The sequence below is a fragment of the Rhinopithecus roxellana genome, chromosome 6, assembly GCF_007565055.1.
Source record: "Rhinopithecus roxellana isolate Shanxi Qingling chromosome 6, ASM756505v1, whole genome shotgun sequence".
Classification (NCBI taxonomy): Eukaryota; Metazoa; Chordata; class Mammalia; order Primates; family Cercopithecidae; genus Rhinopithecus; species Rhinopithecus roxellana.
This window is the reverse complement of record NC_044554.1, coordinates 36345896-36367916: the sequence shown is the minus strand read 5'-3', so window position 1 is coordinate 36367916 and position 22021 is coordinate 36345896. Positions and strand designations below refer to the sequence as shown.

The 22021-nt window shown below is 35.1% G+C and overlaps 1 protein-coding gene and 1 pseudogene across 1 annotated transcript in view; one reads left to right on the top strand and one right to left on the bottom strand.

Annotated features, from left to right (window-relative positions):
* Nucleotides 1–22021, top strand: part of SEMA3D (semaphorin 3D) — a 203980-nt gene that overhangs the window by 156685 nt on the left and 25274 nt on the right. Inside the window, exons 11-13 of the mRNA XM_010379909.2 lie at nucleotides 3991–4105; nucleotides 5518–5587; nucleotides 8956–9100. Coding sequence (XP_010378211.1) covers nucleotides 3991–4105; nucleotides 5518–5587; nucleotides 8956–9100 — 330 coding nt within the window. The remainder of the gene's footprint in view (nucleotides 1–3990; nucleotides 4106–5517; nucleotides 5588–8955; nucleotides 9101–22021) is intronic.
* Nucleotides 16539–18379, bottom strand: LOC104675370 (annotated as a pseudogene).

The window sequence follows — 22021 nt, the reverse complement described above, 5'->3', positions numbered from 1 at the left end:
TTGTTTTTACCAGTGCTCTTCTTAGCACAACTAGAAAGCTGATGAAAAATGTAAAGATTAGATATATTACTTTAAAAAGATCTAAGTCAAGGGTCATGAAATAGATGAGGAAATATCTTATATTTTAAAATTTATTTAAAATTATCTTAGTTTCTGATAATTCCAGATATACATCTTCTCACTGGAATCCTACTATATGTGAACACAGAACTCATTGTTACATTAGGAGAAAGATTCAATATTTTTGCTCATTCTTATTAATGTATAGACATCTTTTCATAAATGATCTGAGGACATTGGCATTAAAAACAAGTCATATCTAGCTAAATCTGTCTGCATATGCAGACATCTGCAATCATCCAATAACTGAAATATACTTTATTTTTTAACAAAGATACTCATAATAAAGGTATTGTATGTAAAATATAAATGTAAGAGCAATTACTGACATATTTTTTATAAGAGAGTCACTATATAGAATATATTATGCATTTTCTTAAAAGGAAACTGATTATTTAACTTCCTTGCCAATTACTAAATTTTTTAGTAGTTCTTCATGTGAACTTAATAACATACAGACACTCTGGCCTGGCATTAAAGCTTTCCTTGATCTTACCCCAATTTACTTTTATAACTTTTTCCTTCACTATTTTAATTGATCTCAGTCTTCAACTAAACACAGTTTATCCTGATTCTCCCTAGATGTGCTGGATTGTTCCACTCATTGTCCTTTTCCCTAGTTTCCAGCACTGAGTGTATTTCCCGAACCAATTTCTCTGTATGTAGTTTGGTCCCATCTATTATTGTAAAAAGTTAGCATTAAATCCAACTCTTCAGTGAAGCTTTTGCCATTTTCCCACTATAACGAAATTTTAGAGGAAACTCAAACTCCTTGGCCCTTAGTCTATACCATTCTGAAAATTTGTTTCAATTTTGTCTTTTATTCTTAGTTATGTATTAACTACTAACCATGTCTTCATTCAACAGCGATAGGGATTTAGTGACATATCGGGAGTTGAGTGGAGGGAATTTTAGGGAGTGCATTGTCTAGCAAGAATTAAAAATTATTCAAAAACCAACTAAAAATTATTGTGCTTTTTATTATCACCTCATGCCAGTAATTGTAAACAGTATCAGTGACAATATGCTAATCATAGAAGAGTCTTTTCGGTCTAGATTTTAAATTGTTGTTTACTACTGTGTATCTATTATGTATATGTATATGTGTATATATGGATATTTGTGAGGATAGTCAGCCGCCAGCACACATGTACTCAGTTACACACATGTTCCAAGAGTAAGTTCATAATGATTTGGAATCATTTAAAATTTAAAACAGTGAGACATAGTGCAAACTATGAGGTGTGATAGTTTGTTCCTTAAGTGCCAATTTTTAGTTCGTACATGAAATATTTTATTGAGTGTTGTTGCTTTTAAATTTCAAAGCTATTATTTTAAAATTGTGTGGTATAAACTAAGGAGCAAATAAAGAAAATAATAATTGTTCCTGAGTTTTACAGAACTATTATTGAAAATGTATCTTTTGTTTAGTGGGAAAGGATTGTAAAAAATGATTCACTCTGGGTGTCACATACCATAGATGCCCTTGGTGTTAGGTGCCAAAGGCTATAAAGATACCTCTGGTCCTGGTTTCCTTTCCTTCCCTTCTTCCCTTCCCCCTTTCTTCAAGCATAGTATTTATATGATTTCAAATTCTCCTGTTTGTTGTAATCATTTAAATGCCTTTCTCTAATTTAGTTTAATTTCAGAGATAAAAGAAGAAAGTGTCTAGATATTCAGACTTGAAACTTAACAGTTAACTTCTCATTAACTTTACAGAACATAGATTGATTCAAGGATAAGTGATTTTATGTAATTTATACTTAAATGTAAATAAATTATTGGAAAAGATAGGCTCCAGTAGTAATTTAAATAAATTAGTTTTATCATAAGCACAGCACAGCTAGTTGAGTCAAATGAACGAAAAATCATACTTATTCAGTGTTCACAGGTGTATTAGTCTGTTTTCATGCTTCTGATAAAGACATACTGGAAACTGGGAAATTTATAAAATAAATAGGTTTACTTGGACTCACAGTTTCAGATGCCTGTGGAGGCCTCACATTCATAGCAGAAGGCAATGAGGAGCAAGTCACATCTTACCTGGATGGCAGCAGGCAAAGAAAGCTTATGCAGGGCAACTCCTGTTTTTAAAACCATCAGATCTCCTGAGACCCATTCACTATCAGGAGGACAGCATGGGAAAGACCCGCCTCCATAATTCCATCATCAACCACAGAGTCCTTCCCACAACATGTGGGAATTATGGGAGCTACAAAATGAGAGTTGGGTGGGGACACAGAGCCAAACCATATCAACAGGTATATATTAATTTAAAAATGAGAATATAAATTTTTATGCTGAATTATTGAATACTGTGATTTTTTTTATTTTTTATTTTTTTTATTTTTTTATTTTTTTTATTTATTTATTTATTTTTTTTTGAGACAGAGCCTCGCTGTGTCTCCCAGATTGGAGTGCAGTGGCGCGATCTCGGCTCACTGTAAGCTCCACCTCCACGGTTCACGCCATTCTCCTGCCTCAGCCTCCCGAGTAGCTGGGACTACAGGCGCCCGCCACCACGCCCGGCTAATTTTTTGTATTTTTAGTAGAGACAGGGTTTCACCGTGTTAGCCAGGATGGTCTCGATCTCCTGACCTCGTGATCCACCCACCTTGACCTCCCAAAGTGCTGGGATTACAGGCGTGAGCCACCACACCTGGCCTGTAATCTTTTTTATTGTGTAATTGATTTAAGTGTTTATGTTTTGCTAAATACTTAAAGAACATTTTTAATGAACCATTTCAGAGTAAAAATAAAGTATGGAAAATATAGATAAATATTATTTAAAAGATTTGTTTTGGTTTTGGTTTTGTTTGCTTTTGAGACAGGATCTTGCTCTGTTACCCAGACTAGAATCAGTAGCACAAACATGTCACACTGCAGCCTCGAACCCCTGGGCTTAAGCGATCTTTCTCCTTCAGCCTTCTGAATAGCGGGGATTACAGGCACACACCACCACACATGTCTAATTTTTGTAGAGATGAGATCTCACTATGTTGACCATACTGGTCTTGAACTACTGGATTCAACTGATCCTCCTGCCTCAGCCTCCCAAATCGCTGTGATTATAGGCAAAAGGATGGTTTTTATATATGTATTATTAAGCATATGTTTATGTTGCATTGATGTTTAATCTGTAAGACATTCAATTTGAAAAAGACTTTTAAGCCTATAAAGACACATATTGCTAAAGGCTACAAATACTGTTTTTAATCCTATAAATACTATACAAGCCAGTACTAGCATTCATTGAACTCAAGTTGCCTGGAACTATGCTAAGCATTTGATAGACTTTTTTTCCCCATTTACTCATCAAACTAACCATATTTCAGCTGGGTGCAGTTGTATGCACCTGTAGTGTCAGCTACTCAGGAGGCTAATGTGGGAGGATTACTTGAGCCCAGGGGTCTGAGGCTATGATCTTACCTGTGAATAATTACTGCACTCCAGCTTGGACAACATAGAAAGACTTCATCTCTGAAAAACAACAACAAAAATAACTAACCATATTTCAAGAGATTTATCATTTTTATCAATGAGAAAATAGAGACTTAAAAAAATAGTCTCTTGCAGGTTATGAAGCAAAAAAATTGGCAGGTGGGATTATTACCTTGTATGCATCTACTCATCCAGTAGAGCTGAATTGCTTGTATTGAATTTATTTAACTATGAGAAAAACATTTAAGATTGAAGGCATATACTATCTTTTCCCTTATTTTAAAATTCAAGGACTCAATATCTGGATCCCGTGTCTTTGTAAACAATGGCATCAATAAAACACTGTAATACCTGTAATAGCTACCAGTTTTGGTGAGTGAAAGAATTGTGTTGGTAAATATTTATCTTTTTTTTTTTTTTCCATGTCAGAATGATGTAGGAGGACAACGCAGCCTGATAAACAAGTGGACGACTTTTCTTAAGGCCAGATTGATTTGCTCAATTCCTGGAAGTGATGGGGCAGATACTTACTTTGATGAGCTTCGTAAGTTCCTTCTTTCCTTCTTTCTTGGAAAAGCCTTACTGCCTAATTAAGTAACTTGGCATTTGTTTCCCTTTGGCTCCAATTTGGCCTGATTAATTATAGCTGAGCAAACCTTACAGGAATGGTTCTTACTGAAATTCACACGCAAAGTACACAGAAGTGCTTTAGGTCTGGGCACACGTAGTAATGCAGTAACTCTTCTCTTTGTAAGAGTCCTCAAAGTAAGTGAAGGAAACAAAACTCCAGCAAGACACAGAAAGGTATGAGCTCTGAAACTACAAAGTTCATCCATTCTCCGTGCAGTCTTTCATTTTGAAAGCAGCCACCTTGTATAGGTAGGAAAAGTTGGATTCCTTGTTCCACAGATGCCCTCTGCTGGCAAGTACAGGAGATTTGGTGAACACTGTCCCTCCGACTTGTTGATGAAAAGAATAAGCACAAGCAGTAGACAGCTTCTTCTATTTCACTTCTCCTCTTCACTCCCTCAAAAACTCCTTCCAAGTCTTAGAATGATTTTTTTTCTTTTTTGGTTGTGTATAATGTTAGCATCATTAGCTTTTAGCTTCTTGAACTTGTTCTTGTTTTTGCCATGTAATGTATACATGATAATCTATATCATTAAATTATTGCATCAGTATTGTGTATTTTACAAGCTTAAAGTATATATTGAGTAATCATGGATGACCTCTCATATTGTATGTAAGCACATTCACATCTTAATCTTTTAAAGAATATTATTCGCACATAACTTACTGTCAATACTGCACTGATTTTGGGGTAACTATTTCCTTACGGTTACCAAGTAGGTAAATGAGACTGGGCGTGGTGGCTCACGCCTGTAATCCCAGCACTTTGGGAGGCGGAGGTGGGCGGATCACTTGAGGTCAGGAGTTCAACCTGTCTCTTAACTAAAAATACAAAGAGTAGCCGGGCTGGTGGTGGGCACCTATAATCCCAGATACTTGGGAGGCTGAGGTAGCAGAATTGCTTGAATCCAGGAGGGAGAGGTTGCAGTGAGGAGAGATTGTGCCACTGCTTTCTAGCCTGGGTGACAGAGCAAGACTCCATCAAAAAAGAAAAAAAAGGTAAATTAATTACTAACTTGACACAATTACAGGACAGAACTTCTTTACATTAGAGGGTAAAAATTACTATTTTTTGGTTTGCATTTTCTATGAAATCAAAGATTTCTAATTGGAAACTGCCTTAGAGATTATCAGTTGTACCATACTCTACATAGTCAGTGAGAAAAAAACAATCTTATATTTGATTTCTCAAGGCATAATATAGTGCCTCTGTTATTTTAGTCTTATAAACTGTTTAGATTTTGAGAGTTTCAGTTGTGTTATTAACAAAAAAGCAAATGTAATACTGAAAAATAAGAGTAAATATTTATTTTTCCCCTTTAATAGAAGATATATATTTACTCCCCACAAGAGATGAAAGAAATCCTGTAGTATACGGAGTCTTTACTACAACCAGGTATGTTCAACAAAATGCTTTTAATGCTTCTAGAGAATTGTATATGTATGCAAGCCAATATAGTTATAGGATCTTTTTGTCCCTGCCTTTGTAGTAGCATGTCGTAAGCTTTTTTTTTTCATTTTACCATTTTACTTAATGTTCTTTAAAAATCATTTAATATCAATGTAAAAATTATATTTTTTCTTTTTACGCCAGCATAGCATTCACTATAATAATTACCACAAGTCATTTAACCAGTCATCTGAACGTGGACATTTCTGTTATTTCCAGACTCCTACTGTTGCATATAATGCTTCAGTGACTAATCTTCTTCAAATGCCATTCCCCATAGGAACAAAGATATCTGTGAGATAAAGTCCCAAAATAAATTTTCTGTGTACAAAAGGCATATGCAGACTGGGCTCAGCAGCTCACTCCTATAATACCAACACTTTGGGAGTCCAAGTGGGGGATGACTTGAACTCAGGAGTTCAAGACCAGCCTGGACAACACAGTGAGACCCAGTCTCTGCAAAAATAAAAATAAAAAAATTTAGCTGGGCGTGGAGGCACATGTCTGTAGTCCCAGCTACTCAGAAGGCTGAGGTCAGAGGATTGTTTGAGCTTGGGAGGCAGAGGCTGCAGTAAGCCATGATGATACCACTGTACTCCAGCCTGGGTGACACAGAGAGACCCTGTCACCAAAAAAAAAAATGGTGTTTGCATATATTAATCATAGTAATTCCAAGATAGGTGTCATAGTGATAGTACTAAGGAAATACGTGGGTAAATGGTTAAGTTCATTTTTAAGGCTATAATCATGAGATGGGACACTCTTAAGTTTTAAAACATCATCACATGCTATCCTATTATCATTTCCCAGTTACCCTACAAAGATAGGTGTGGCTGTTGTGAGTATTTCACCGCTTTACTAATTTAGGCAAAGAATGTTTACATTACTTGCTCAAAGAGAAGCAGCCTATTAGTAGTAAAAAAAAAAAAAAAAAAAGATTGAAAATGAAGATAATTTCATATTTTCTACTCCTGTATTTTTGTCTTCTTTTTGCATAATGCTCTCCTGTACTTATCATTGAGACCTTCTGACTTCCTTAAAAGCTGTACTAGCATTGCTGGGCGTGATGGCTCACGCCTGTAATCCCAACACTTGGGGAGACCAAGGCAGGTGGATCATCTGAGGTCAGGAGTTTGAGACCAGCCTCCCCAACATGGTGAAACCCCATCTCTACTAAAAATACAAAAAATTAGTCAGGTATGGTGGTGGGTGCCTGTAATCCTAGCTACTCAGGAGGCTGAGGCGGGAGAATCACTTGAACTTGAGAGGCGGAGGTTGCAGTGAGCCAAGATTGCACCATTGCACTCCAGCCTGGGCAACAAAAGGAAATTCTGTCTCAAAAAAAAAAAAAAAAAAAAAAAAAAAAAAAAAAAAAAAAAAAAAAAAAGGTTGTACTAGCATCTATGAAACTTTCTCAAATAATATGTAGGCCCCCCGCCTTAATTTTATTGAATTCAGTAACTTAAATTTGACTGTGTTCAAAGCACACCCTTACTCCTGTTCCCTATCACTGCCTACATTGCTGGAAATAGTTTTCATATTTTCCACAGTTTTGCTCTCAATCGTTATCAATGTATATTGACATCAGTATAAAAGGAATTGAAGATACTGATATTGGTACTGAAGAAAAGGTCTTACTGCCTCCTAGTGAATAAATTTTTAATCTATTTATATGTACAATATAATTTTTTTTCTGTGGCACAATCCTCATTTAGTTCACAATACCTTATTCATAAACTGAAATGCACTGCTGGTTCAGAGTATATCAGAAAACAAAACACTATTTGGTTAATTATAAGATATAGAATGTGAATGTTTAAATATGAGAATAAAGACGATATCCTAGGAAGCTGCTATTTTAGACTCAATTTTTCTGTTAATTTATGTCCTAATATAAAAAGGTATAAGAAGTGCCTCTAGTCAAGTATCTCAATCCCAGTTCCATTGGCACCTTTCCAATTGCAGCACTTTCTTTGAAGTCACTGTGCTCCACACACAAGGCACGGATATGTGCCAGGAAAATATAGCCCCAAGATAGTTCATTTTTTTCTCCTATTAAGTTTCTGCCCACCCAGAGTTTGAAGTTACAAGTTAGCTCTTTGTTCTTCTTATACTTTATTGTTTTGTTTTTAATGCCATCCTAAAGACCAAGGTGACATTGGAATGTATATCACATCCTTTGTCCAGCAAGAAGACATAATTAACCTGCAATAATGGCAATGCCATTAACCATGAGGCATCATACCTTTAAAATATCCTAGGCAGATTCTGTGATTTTTGTGGCAACACCACCTCTACTCTCAGCAGCTACTTTTCTCCCACCTACCTATTTACTGTTACCTCTCTAAAGGTTCCCATTAATGTCACTCCAAGAATATTAATAATTGAGTTACCATGCTAGAGAATCATTAGCTTGTTAATGCTAAGATGCTTAATATATTTCTTAGATCATAAAGGGTGATCTCATTTTTGAAAATGGGAATGATTAAAAGTTTTCAACTCAAAGTATCTTTTAATTTCTAGAAATAAAGCAAAATAAAAAGACATCTGATTAGTGTTCATTTTTGTTCATTTGCAAAAATTTGAAAAAATTCCTATGGACTTTTTTGCCTCTTAATACTTTCTCTAATCTCATGTAATTATATTACTTTCAGTATCAGATGAGCTGCTGTAATACATAAACTCATAAATTTAAGGAGGACCAAAAAGAAAAAGATTGTTTCAACATTTTAAAATCAATTTAATAAAAATCATATAAGTAATTTAGCAACTAATATTTATGGATATTCATTCATTGTAAGAAAACAAATGAGATGATTATTATTAAAATATTTAAATAATTATTTTTAAAAAGGTAAATAATATCACTTTTTATTTTGTAAGCTCTTTGAAATGCACTACACTATGATAACTTTAAATAAAATAGAAGAACATATAGAAAAATATAACAATCTTTCATGCATATATTCCTCTTTATCCTCCAGGGTTTGTTTTAGATAATTTCTGTTTATCTATCAGGTGTCAATTTAGATGACACCTCCTCCCTGAAAACTTAGTTGGCAGTCCAATACTGGGTACCCATGCATATTCCACATTGCTTACCATATTTACTGGCAATGAAGTTATTATTACACCTTGTTTAGAATTGCTTGGCTATAAGCCACTTGAGGACATAGGCACATTGTGTCTACAGTACTCATCAAATTTAATGTGCTAAATAAATTTTGTCCACAGCACCTACTGATAGTATGTGCTCAGTCAATGTTTATTGAATTCATCAGTGAATGACTGAATGACGTTGCTTTTTTTTTCAGCTCCATCTTCAAAGGCTCTGCTGTTTGTGTGTATAGCATGGCTGACATCAGAGCAGTTTTTAACGGTCCATATGCTCATAAGGAAAGTGCAGACCATCGTTGGGTGCAGTATGATGGGAGAATTCCTTATCCGCGGCCTGGTACAGTATGTATCCAACCTAATAATCAAATTATTTTCCTAAGCTCATATTTAATTCCTAATTTAATTGTGATAAATTCTGCTATTCACCAGAGCCACATATGCTGTAATAACCATTATTTATTTGCAGTGATGTGTTAGCATTTTCATCCTTCATTGAAATTTAACATTTCACTAAGAATTTTAGTTTGAGAAACAATGGACTATGTCATAAGGATGTAACCATGCTGACAATATGGAGCTTATCCCCAGCATGTTTATGTTTATAGAATCACTGGAAAGATTTAGTTATCTAGAATGACAGCTATTCTAAATTAGATGGAAATGTCAGAGAAGTATTATTTCTCACATACAGCTCTGCAGATAGCTCGAGACTTCTAATCCCCACTTCTACTTTGAAAAGACCACGTCATAATGGTTCACTTAATTTATCTCTTTTTTGGTATGCATTTATCTTTTCTTTACTTAATTGTACTTTAGAATAACATGCATTTTTTAAATGAGAAAGGAATTTTAGAAAACCCTCAGTCAGAATTTTTTTTCAAATAGTATAAATCATGTTTAAAGCACAAATGATGTAGGAATGTATTTTAGAGTTTATACAATTGTTTAAAACAAAAAACAACTGCGGTTCAAAATGCTGTTACATGCATTTTAAGTAAAAGGATTTTTAAAACGTTTGTTGATATTACTATGACAGTTTAAGTTATGTTAACATCACGATTATTTATTGACCTAATATTAGAGGAAAAAATGTGTTTTTTCATTTTGGATTTATTCTGAATATTACAACCAAGAGGTATAAAATAATTACCAAAATATCTGAGAAAAAATATTGACTTAAGTCCTCAAGTTTTACTGAATATTATCTTTTCATATGTTCATTCTTAAAGGAGAACCAGCTGGTAGATATGCTTTCTGAATTCTGTTTCCATCTTCCTGTTATATAACTTAATTAAATTTGGGAAGCATACTATACAACCATCTCTATTTTCCCCTTAATAATTCCTCAATATAAATTTGTTTCAAGGATGGTTTCTGACTTGATTGTAAAGTAATAATGATGTTTGTGGAAACGTGTTTTTTTTTTAAATATTATTATGATTTTCAGGAGTCATTTTTTAATTTTCTCACTTTTTAATACTGTGATAAGAACATTTATCATGAGGCCTACCCCGTTAAATTTTTAAATTTACCATCCATTATTATTGAGTATAGGTACAATGTTGTACGGCAGATCTCTAACGCTGTTCTTCTTAACAGAAGCTTTATATCCACTGATTGGTAACTTCCCATTTTGCTCCCTCCTAGCCCTTGGAAACCACCATTCTGCTTTTTGATTCTATTATTTTGACTATTATGGATACCTTATATAAGTGGAATCATGCAGTGTTTATTTCTCTGCAAATGGCTTATTTCACTCAACATAACGTCCTTAAGATTTATTCATGTTGTTGCATAGTGTATGTAGAATTTCTTTGTTTTTCAAGGATGAATGCAGTCCCATTTTATGCATATACACACACACATCCCATATATATATATATCTATATGCACATATAGAGATATATATGTATCACATGTATATAGATATGTACATATATGATGCATATGTCATATATATATGTATGATGTATGTCTAAATGTATCATATATATTTATATATAGATACATCTCATATATATGTATATAGGTATATAATATATAATCCCAGATATATTGTATAAATATAATGTGCAAACACACACACACACACACACCATACATTTTCTTTATCCATTCATCTATTGACAGACATTTAGGTTTTTTCCAAGTCTTGGCTATCGTGAATAGTGCTGCAGTGAATCTAAGAGTGATAATATTTTGTATATCTTTGATATCTTAATTTTGATTATTTTAGATAAATATCCTCAAGCAGGATTGGTGCATCATGTAGTAGTTCTATTTTTAATTTTTTGAGGAACTGCCGCACTGTTTTCCATAGTGGTAGTACCATTTTGCATTACCACTAACAGTGTGCAAGGGTTCCAATTTCTCCACATCCTCCTTAATACTCACCTTTTGTTTTTATGATATTATCCATATTATCCATGCTGACAGATGTAAAGTGATATCTCATTGTGGTTTTGTTTTCAATATCACTGATGATTAGTGATGAACAATTTTCACGTACCCATTGGCCATTCATATGTCTTCTCTGGAGAAATGTCTATTCAAGTACTTAGCCCATTTTTTAATTAAGTTATTCTTTTCTTTCTTTTGTCAGAGTCTTGCTCTGTTGCCCAGGCTGAAGTGCAGTGGTGCAATCTCGGCTCACTGCAACCTTCTACTCCTGGATTCAAGCAATTCTCCTACCTCAGCCTCCAGAGTAGCTAGGATTACAGGTGTGCACTACCACACCTGTAATTTTTGTATTTTTAATAAAGACTGAGTTTCACCATTTTGGTGAGGCTGGTCTCGAACTCCTGACCTCAGATGATCTGCCCGCCTCATCCTCCCAAAGTCCTGGGATTACAAGCATGAGCCACTGCACCTAGCCTAGGTCATTCTCTTTTTTAACTAATTTTTATTCATTGAATATCATAGCTGTACTTGCTAGTTTCACTTAATTATATTTGAACAGTAATATAACACTTAGGATATGGGGATATTCTTCTAGATGATTTACAAATATTAACTTACTTAATACTGGTCATAATCCCATGAAACGTATGCTATTATCATTAATTCCATCATGCAGATGAGGAATGTCAGGCACAGACAGGTACAGTAACTTGCCCAGGATCACAGAGCTAATTAGTGATAGGACTGGGTTTCAACCCCAAGCTCCAAATTCTTGGTTTCTACTGTGATTCAAGGTCATTGCTCTTACCCTAAGTCCCAGTTACTAGTTTTTATACTATGATGTTGCACTACAAAAATGTTAAATTAAATTTTTTAGCCTTCCATGGGAGAGAGAGAGAGAGTGTGTGTGTGTGTGTGTGTGTGTGTGTGTGTGTGTGTGTGTGTGTGTGATTAAAATTGGGAAACAGCTCTAGCTGGGTAAATTTTACTGGTATTAATACTTTGGGGTTAAATATTATAGACTGTCACATTCTGAGCCTTTTCTTACTACATGAGCTTTTTGGCTTTGGGTTGTTTTTGTTTTTATTTGTGTTTAATAAAGACTGTCACCATTCAGGCCATTTTTTTTTTTCAATTATCTAGATATCATAGGAGAATGAATTGGAAGCTGAAACTATTCATATTTATTACAACAATAACAAATTATTTGCATATGTAGACATTGAGTCCTATAATACTCAGAAATAGAAAATAATTATCAAAATGATTACATGCTGATACACCACAGTTACATTATTTTCCAACTCGAGTGTAAGTTAAGATGCTTTACAAGTGATGGTTGTCACCGCTTTCCCTGCTGCTGCCTAGAACAGCTGTGAATGTCATGCGAGGCTTAAAGAGAACTCATGTTTTACATGACTGTCCTCATAAGTACACATACACTTCTCTGAAATATGAGTAAATGACTCCCCAAAAGTAAGAAAACAAAAATGTCAGTGGAGAGTGTCTTTCATTGATGAGAAAAGAAACACCAAATTATGTTCAACATAGTTGTCTCTTCTGCTGCTTACTCAGAATACAGTCTTTATGCTGTAAGAAATTGTCTTGAAAAGTTCAAAATTATTTAGCAAATAGCCTGTATCTAAATCATCAAATAAATACTTAATTTTTCCTTTCTAACAACTTGAGAAAACAAAAGCATTATTAGGACTAAAGAAGGGTCATTTAAGAAAGTTATTACTCAATTTTTCCTCAACATTAATATTTATCAGACAATTTCTATGCCTTTAAAAATATGTAAAAGCATTTGCACCAGAAGTTGAGCTCTGAGAACCATGCCTAATAAGGAATCTTTCCACCGTAGCCTCTATTAAGGCGATAATCGGTAAATAGAGACAGAAAGACCAAGTCTCCCTCTGGAAGACTCCACCGAGAAAACTCTCTTTCATCAAATATTATGTCCCTTTATAGAACTTAGAGAGATTTTAAACATGCCAGTTACTGTCAAAATTTATTTATTTATTTTTACAGGCGTGGTTAAAAGAAGGAGGATTTTCTTTTTGTTGTACTGAATTAAACTGTTATATCTATGCTCTCTTTAGATAAGTAGAAACCACATAATATAAATTTATTAGTATAAGACTAACAATATTGAGGTATTTTAAAATATATATATATATTTTTTGAGACGGAGTCTCACTCTATCGCCCAGGCCGGAGTGCAGTGGCCGGATCTCAGCTCACTGCAAGCTCCACCTCCCGGGTTTACGCCATTCTCTTGCCTCAGCCTCCCGAGTAGCTGGGACTACAGGCGCCCGCCACCTCGCCCAGCTAGTTTTTTGTATTGTTTTTAGTAGAGATGGGGTTTCACCGTGTTAGCCAGGATAGTCTCGATCTCCTGACCTCATGATCCACCCGTCTCGGCCTCCCAAAGTGCTAGGATTACAGGCTTGAGCCACCGCGCCCGGCCAAAATATTTTTATTGATCAACCCTATCCAATTGGTTCTGTGTTAGAATAGTGACAATCATTTCTACTAACATATTTGCAGACTTTATCTAGAAATCTGTGGTAGCTAAGGACATCAGCTATTTCCAAATAACTAGTTACTTATGTATTCTCTTTGAAATCACTGTGACCAAATTTGAAAATGTCTAAAATCATGCATAGATAGGTAGCCTTTTACTTCATTGCTTCTTCAGTCATTTTTCAACATCTTGTTTTCTATTAGCATTAAATGCTGTTAGTCTGCTTTTCTACATTATGTCTTATATTTAGAATACTGATGTTGAATATAGGAGCATCATATATGTGATGTGAAAATCTGTTATACAAATACACTTTACAGAAACTAACTTTACCATTAATAACACTACACATAAAATCATTGAAATTATATTTCACAGCATATCAGGTAACTATGCTTGTAAAATTTGAGAATGTAAGAACTGGAGTGAATGATAAAGACCACATAATTCACCCTCATTTTACAGGGGAGGGAATGAATACCCAGAATAATTACATAACTTTACCAATATCATATTGCCAAAAACAGCAGAATGAAGAGGGATGTTGAATTTTCTGATCAGTCTTCTCTCTCTATTCGTTAATATTCTCTAATATGCACTTATTTCCTAATATTTATGTCACTGATATACTGCCAAATGTCCCACCTAAAATTAGCTGCATTGAATTTTACATTATCTCCTGGCATTCTTTATTATTTGTTTTCTAAAAGCAGCCCAATTTCAGTAATTTTTGTTTACATGAAGTTATGATTCTATTTCTCTAAATATCCAGCATATTTTGATGAAAGTCATGATTGAACACTCCTTATGATCCAGACACTCTGATAAGCCCTTATATGTTATCTCACTACATTCTTAAAACAAACACAGAGTAGGTATTATTATCCCAATTTTATAGATAAGAAACAAGCCCAGTGAGGGTAAACATACGTTCATGATCTCACAGCTTATGGATTGTTATGACTGGAATTAAACTTACTCTACTTAACTCCAAATCAAAAGCCATTAACCCACCTTTTGTTCTACCTTCAAAGTGATAACAAATGAACAACCAAACAGAACCTTATGCTATTTTTTCCAGAGATTTGTCTATTCTCTGCACAAATAATAATGAATTTTGAAACCTTATTACACTTATTTATCTTACTGCAATTCAGAGGAACACATCTTACTTTAATAAAAGTATTGCTGAATAATTTGCTTTCTATGAAATTGTTAGAACCTTTACTAAAAGCTGTATTACACTTAAGTTAAAGCTTTAACACTAGATTATTTTTTTTAAAAAAATTGTTTTTACATTTTCTGCACCTGTATTGCTATTAAGATTGAATTCTAAGTTGTTCTCCCAGTAGTTACTTCTGTTGACATTATCACTCAGTTAAATAAACACTACAACTTGCAGTGTGCCATGCTTACTTTAAGTTTTTGGTTTTGACAGAATGCTGTACTTCTTTGACAAAAAGTCAAACTTAAACTCCTAGCTTAACCGTGACATCACTGCTCTGCAATGTTAATAAGCCTAGAAATGCAAGGATGCAAAAGGATATATTATAGAATGCCTTCACTTCAAGTGATTCTTCCGCCCTCTGCTGTCCAGATAGAATATTTGAACAAGCCATATTTTGTTCAGGAGGATTTTTTCAATCATTATTGACCTGCCGGGTCTTGGTAATAGGAAGTTCCAAGTGAAATAAAATATTAAAGAGTCCATGATACAGTGAATCAATCATACAGGTCAGAGACAGAAACCAAATTGAATCGAACCCAAAATAACAAACTACTAGAAAACCCAGAATGTAAGAAAGATTTGTAAAGGCAGAAAATTTCCAATTTGATAGTTGATTTTTTATAACTGATATACTCTGCAGTTTTATTTTGTGTTGTCAAGGGCTTTTTAAGATTTATGTGTACATGTAAAGTATTAATAAATGTTTGCTCAAAAGTGAGTTTCAGTTTTAAACCATTCCCTTATCAAAAAGAATGTATGTTTTAGTTTTCTTGAATCCTTTTGCCACCATTTTTAAACAACTACTAAATGTTTGATTTTGTAAAAATAACAATTCCTTTTTAAATTCTATTTACTCCCAAATTGTTATTGCATTAAATGTTAGTTGTTTTAGTTTTACTTTTACAGATAAAAGTTTACATATGAATTTCCCAACTAAGTCTCCATTTTTTGGTAGGAAATAAAAGGAGGTAGTTATAGGTATTTTTAAAATATTTCATAAGTTCATTTTACTATGTGGATGCTGATGAACATAAAGGCATGATAATTTCTATTAATAGCTCAAACACGAGAAAAGCCTGTTATTTTTACTTTTTTTGTATCTACATAGTTTAAAAAAAAAAATAGGTGGTGAAAAATGGTGATTCTAAGGATTCCTGAAAATTTCTTGGTTCAAAAAATTGGAAACAAAGCCATATTTAAGGAACATCATAAAATGGTGAGAAACATCCCGGGTAGAGCACCTAGTGACTGGACTTCTCACCCCAGCATTGCCTCTTCCACTATCCAACACTAGAGACACTAAGTAAATGCTCATTTTCAGCTCAAAATCTCTTTTTATTCAGGGGTGGAGGTTGTGGTTAGTTTTCTTTTGTTTAATCTTTTTTTGATACCAACTTTAAATACAGTTTTCTTTAAGACATTTCCATTTTCCACTTACAATACAATGTTTATAAAGTGCAATGTTATTTCCTTTCCTTGTGCACATGTTCCATATTCAAGCATTGAGAATGCCCAGTAATTTATTATAGCAACTTGACCTTAAAACTGCCATAGAATTTGCTGCAAATTTGGGTTCTTCGGTGCTTTAACTGTGTAGAACAATGCTTCATCTGTACTTGTGTTAGCTTAATCAACCTCTTCAGTGGTGGGCCCTGAAAATCACCACCAGAGGCAGGAGCTCTACCACCAGGAAATCCCACTGGCATTCCTCCTAGTATGCCTTCTGCACTCTAGTCCAGTTTGGTTGTGATGGACTTGCAGACTTCTCCAGCTCTTGCTGTGCATGTTCAAATTCTTCCTTCTCTGCAGTCTGATTCTTATCAAGCCAGTTGATAATTTCATGGCACTTGCTAAGAATCTGCTGTTTGTGCTCACTGTTAATCTTGACTTGAAGTTTCTCATCTTCAACAGTTGCTTTCATGTTGAACACATAGGAATCAAGTGAATTTTTGGATGACACCTTGTCCCTCTGCTTCTAATCTTCAGCTTTGTATTTCTCAGTTTCCTGAAACATAGGCTCAGTGTCTTTCTTGCTCAAATGGCCCTTGTCATCAGTGATAGTAAACATTGAGGATGCCCTTGGCATCAATATCAAAGGTAACTTCAATCTGATGAACACCAAGGGGTGCAAGGAGGTATGCCTGTGAGCTCAAACTTGCCAAGCAAGTTTTTATCCTTGGTAATGACATGCTAGGCTTGTCAGAGTAGGCAGTGAAGGTCTGTGTCTGCCTGGTAGGAATGGTAGTATCACACTTAATGAGGACAGTCATGACTCCATCAGCAGTTTTAATATCAAAGGAAAGAGGAGTGACATCCAAAAACAGAAAATCTTGAACGTTTTGAGATATCTCCAGATAGGACAGCTGCATTGTAAGCAACACCTTCATCAAATGATGCTCTCATTCAGTTCTTCTCCATTGAAGATGCCTTGGAGAAGCTACTAAATTGTGGGGATACAATTAGGACCACCAACCAGGACAATATCAGGAATCTGTGGTTTGTCTAGTTTGGCATCTCAAATGGATTTCTCTGTGGGGTCTAGAGTACAACAGAACAGGCTCAGCATTCAATTCTTCAAATTGGGCACAGTTAATGGAGATATAGAAGTTGATTCCTTCATGAAGAGAATTGATCTCAGTACTGGTTTCGGTGCTGGAAGAGAGTATGCTTAGCACGTTCACAAGCAGTACGGAGGCACCGGACAGCTCTCTTGCTCTCACTGATGTCCTTCCATATGTACGCTTGAACTCACCAGTAAAATGGTTAACAATTCAGTTGTGAAAGTCCTCTCCACCTAAGTGGGTGTCTCTGGCTGTAGATTTGGCCTCAGAGATTCCATCCTCCATAGTGAGGATCAAAAATGCCACCTCCCAGGTCAAAGATTAGCATGTTTCTTTCAGCTCCAACCTTTTTGTCTAAACTGTAAGCAATAGCAGCAACAATTGGCTCATTGATAATTCCAAGTACATTGAGACCAGCTATAGTTCCAACATCTTTGATAGTCCTGATGCTGAGAGTCATTAAAGTCATTAAAGTAAGCTGGCACAGCATTGGTAACAGTCTTCCCAAGGCAAACTTTTGCAATTTCCTTCATCTTTGTCAGAACCATAGAAGACACCTCCTCTGGGTAGCAGCTTTTTGTCTCTCTCTTGTACTCTACTTGGACCTTGGGCCTGCCAGCATCATTTACCACCGTGAAAGGCCAGGGTGTCATATCACACTGGATAATGGCATCATCAAAATCACATCCAGTCAGACATTTGGCGTCAAAAATCATGCTGGCATGGTTCATTGGAACTTGATTATTTGGAGTATCACCAATCAATTGTTTGGCATTTGTAAAGGTGACATAGCTTGGCATGGTTCGGTTTCCCTGATCATTGGAAGTTATCTCTACTTTTCCCTGCTGGAAAACACCGACTGCAATAGTAGGTGGTGCCAAGATCAATACCAATTGCAGGTCCCTGAGCCACGGTTGTTTGTGTGCACGCTCAGCTCAGATTGCAAAGTGAGACACAGGAACCCCAAAAGTTGCCGGTGTGTTCAATGGAACCCTTGTTTAACACTCCTTTTATGTTGAGAAAACAAATGTTAAGCCACATAAAACATCAAAAACACTAAGCTAACCTCCTTCTTCCTGCTAATTGTCTTCCATGGTTTTTCTTCTGAATATATGTGCTTTTAGTAAGAAAATAAAATAAAATAAAATACCCTATAAATCTTGATTAACAAAACTTGACTAAGAATATTTGTAAAACTTTATTAAGAAAAAAAAATATTTTCAACTGCCACCAATGTAAAATAATTAAATGTGTCTCCTTCTGCAAGATTTCAAATCTTTGTCTAAAAAAAAGGCCCCATCATGTACAACTCACATTGATTTTCACTAGAGAAAATCAAATGTAGATGCTAAAAATTTCCTCTTTTGCTGTAGGGCCTTTATTGTTCCTCTTTTTTGCTATAAGATAAAACCTCCAAACTTGAGATATAGGTGTAGATATGTCTGACAGTCATTTATTTCCCATCAAATCATTAGACTTTCTAACATTGTAAGAGTCATTGAGAAATTATAAAGTTCTTTTGATTCTGGATCCACTGAAAAATTCATCTTACAAATGCACTACCATGAACCATCTCTGGGTCCTGGCATACCCTTCTGTTGTAGAAAGGTCTTTTTCACTCTAGCATATCAAGGCATCACTGCCATGCCTGAGCTTGGTTTCTGATTTTGCTTTACAAAAGCAAACCTTGGAGAAGATGGATCATAGGATAATAACACATAATATCAACAATTGGGATTTCATAGTGGACTTGAAGTACATAATGTGTTCTTCAACTAGAACTGGAATATTGCTTAGAAATTCCAACTTTTACCTTGGTTGATCTTCTCAACAGCAGGGGTTTGAGGTAACCATGGATTCCACAAGTCAAAACTCTTTAGCTGTTTTCTCTTCCTGCTCCACCTAAACTATTTTACTTAAGCTTCAGCATGATTCTAAATACATTCTTTTCCTAAAGAGCTGATGTTTCTCAGAATATATGTATTTCTTAACCTCATACATTAGATTTTAATTGTAAACTATGCTGATCCTATTAAGTAAGAGTTTTAAAAGACATATTTTACAGTTGACTTTCAAAAATAAGTGTAACTTACCCAAAAAAAAGTAATTCAAAAATAATATCCAGAACTTTCTATTAATTTGTCTAGTGTTGGACTATGATAGTCTTTCCAAAGGACACTGAAAACTGCAGAGTATGATGCAGGAATTCTCTCATAGTGTCTCACCCTATCTTCCCATTTGTGTGCCTGAGGAATGTAGCTAACATCTTATTGTTATTGTTTGTTTCATTTAAGCAAGTCTTTCCTAATTAATTCAAAGTCTGTGGAAAATTTTGGGGATATCTCATTTTAGGCATCAGTGGCTCACTCATGTCTCTCTAGCATATTGAATTCACAGTTTTATTTTCTCTTTAATATTTGTTCACTCCATTACCTTCCACTTATTGGATAACAATTACTTTATCTCTCTAAATTACTGAGGATATCTCTAGTTCTGTTCACTCAGTCCTGGTTTTGGTTCTAGAAGGGAGAAGCAGAGGCAGGACTAGACTGTGGACATTCTGAGTCCAGATTCCTAAAACAGATTACACTAAAGGAGATGTATCATATATCACTATCATTTCCCTTTAACTGTGTGTAGGCCATTTTTCCCTAAAATGGAGATAGTCAAGGGGCTTCCAACAGGAATTGACTTTTCCAACTGGCTTCAGCTTTGTTTTCCAGAGGGCAAGCAATTTGCTTTTAAAATTAAGTTCTTCAAATCCCAGGCTATTTACTGTGTTCAATAGTATTTTACTTTTTCTGGCATAGAAATTCCTCTAAGAGAAAGGGAACCTTAAAGAGAAAGAGAGGGAGAGGGAAGGACAGAAATTTACCTCTGTATGTTTGCCCCAGGCCTCTTTGTCCCTGATATTTAATATAGGATCTTTCCTTGTCCTTATCTGTTGTAGATTGACTCTTCGATGAATAAGCAGAGGGATAAGATGGCAACTGTTACATTTGCATTTTTACTCTATAAATAAAACTCAAGCTTCTGAAAACGAAAGCCTAGTTCTGTCTTTCCTTTGCCATGTCTTCCCTCACGTTAGTCATTCCTCTGATTTGTTTAAAAGGAAACTGCAACCTGTAGAGAATAGCCTGAAGCTGCAGGGAGAAAAATCCTTTGGCAGCTGTCTGGGGCCTTGCCAAGGGGAAAAGTTCTCTCATTGGATAAAAACCATTTTTCTCCTCTTATCCATTGCTTCCCACTCCACTACTAAAGGCCCTAGACAAACACACGGACTTGCCAAGCATAACATGATCACACCTAGCCAGCTGTGGCAGCCAGCCATGGGAGATAGGCCCTGAACCAGGGCTTGTTGCTGTCGGATTTTCCCTTTCATCTCGGTATGTCTAGGCATGTTCTATTTTCTCTTCTTCTTTTGCTCTGGTATTAATATTTCCAGCACAAGAGAAGAATACTGTCTTTGAGTATTTTACAACAGTGGATAGAGACACAGATACATTTCCTGATTTATTTCCTACACTCCTAGTAGCTAAACTGGCAAATGTAAGAAAACTGAAGGCAGAAATAAATGGCCCCCTATGGTATGTTCAGGTGGGCTTTGTTAATACCGAGAAATTAAAAGTACATACATACAGAGAAAAAAACACTAGATTTCTAATACCTGAGATGTATAACTGCCATAGGAGAATTTTCTAGAATTTGTTAAAGGAAAATAACTGAGTATGAACGACCATCTGCTTTAGATGTAGCATTTCCCTACACTGTCTCTTTTCCTTTATGGAATTTTTCTTTCCTACTTTACTCTTACCTACATACATTGCTTGGCATCTCGTTATTTTTAGGTCTGTGTGCGGCACAGCTATATGATATCAAAGCAAAAATTCCCCGGGTTTGAATGTACTAAAATAACAATATTTAATTCAAACTGTACTATCCTAAACCTCAGAGAGTAACTCTACCAAATCATTTTCATTTGTGCAAGCATAGTGGAGACGCAGACCTGAGATATCACGCATAGCAATTGAGAGGATAAAGATCTTATCCAAACACTGGCAACATGCCATGAGGAAAAGCTGCCATAAGAAAAAATATATATTTTCAAAGATCATTTTATAGTCAATAGAAACCAGGTTTTCCTTCCCTTTTTTCCCCTTAGATTTTATTACACTTAAACCTTTTTTGTCAGAGCAATGAGGAAAATTAATATTTATTTTTTTCCTAAATGTTTATATTTTCATTCAGCTATACTTTCTTACATTAAAATTTCTAATTATTTAACAATTTGATATCAAAAACTATGGCTTGAATGTCACGATATTATTTCTTTGAAAACTTTGGCTACTGCACAACTACAGCCGCAAAGTCAAAAGTGATTTTTTCTTAAGTTGGAGGACTTTTTAAAAAATGTGTGCAGGCAAAATCTTGCTCTGGCTTTGATTCTAATGATACACCAACCAGACTGAACCGCAGGCATTATATAAGCCTGCTATGAATCGTCTTTGACTGAGCCTCAAACATGCAGCCTATAATTGGATAAGAGCT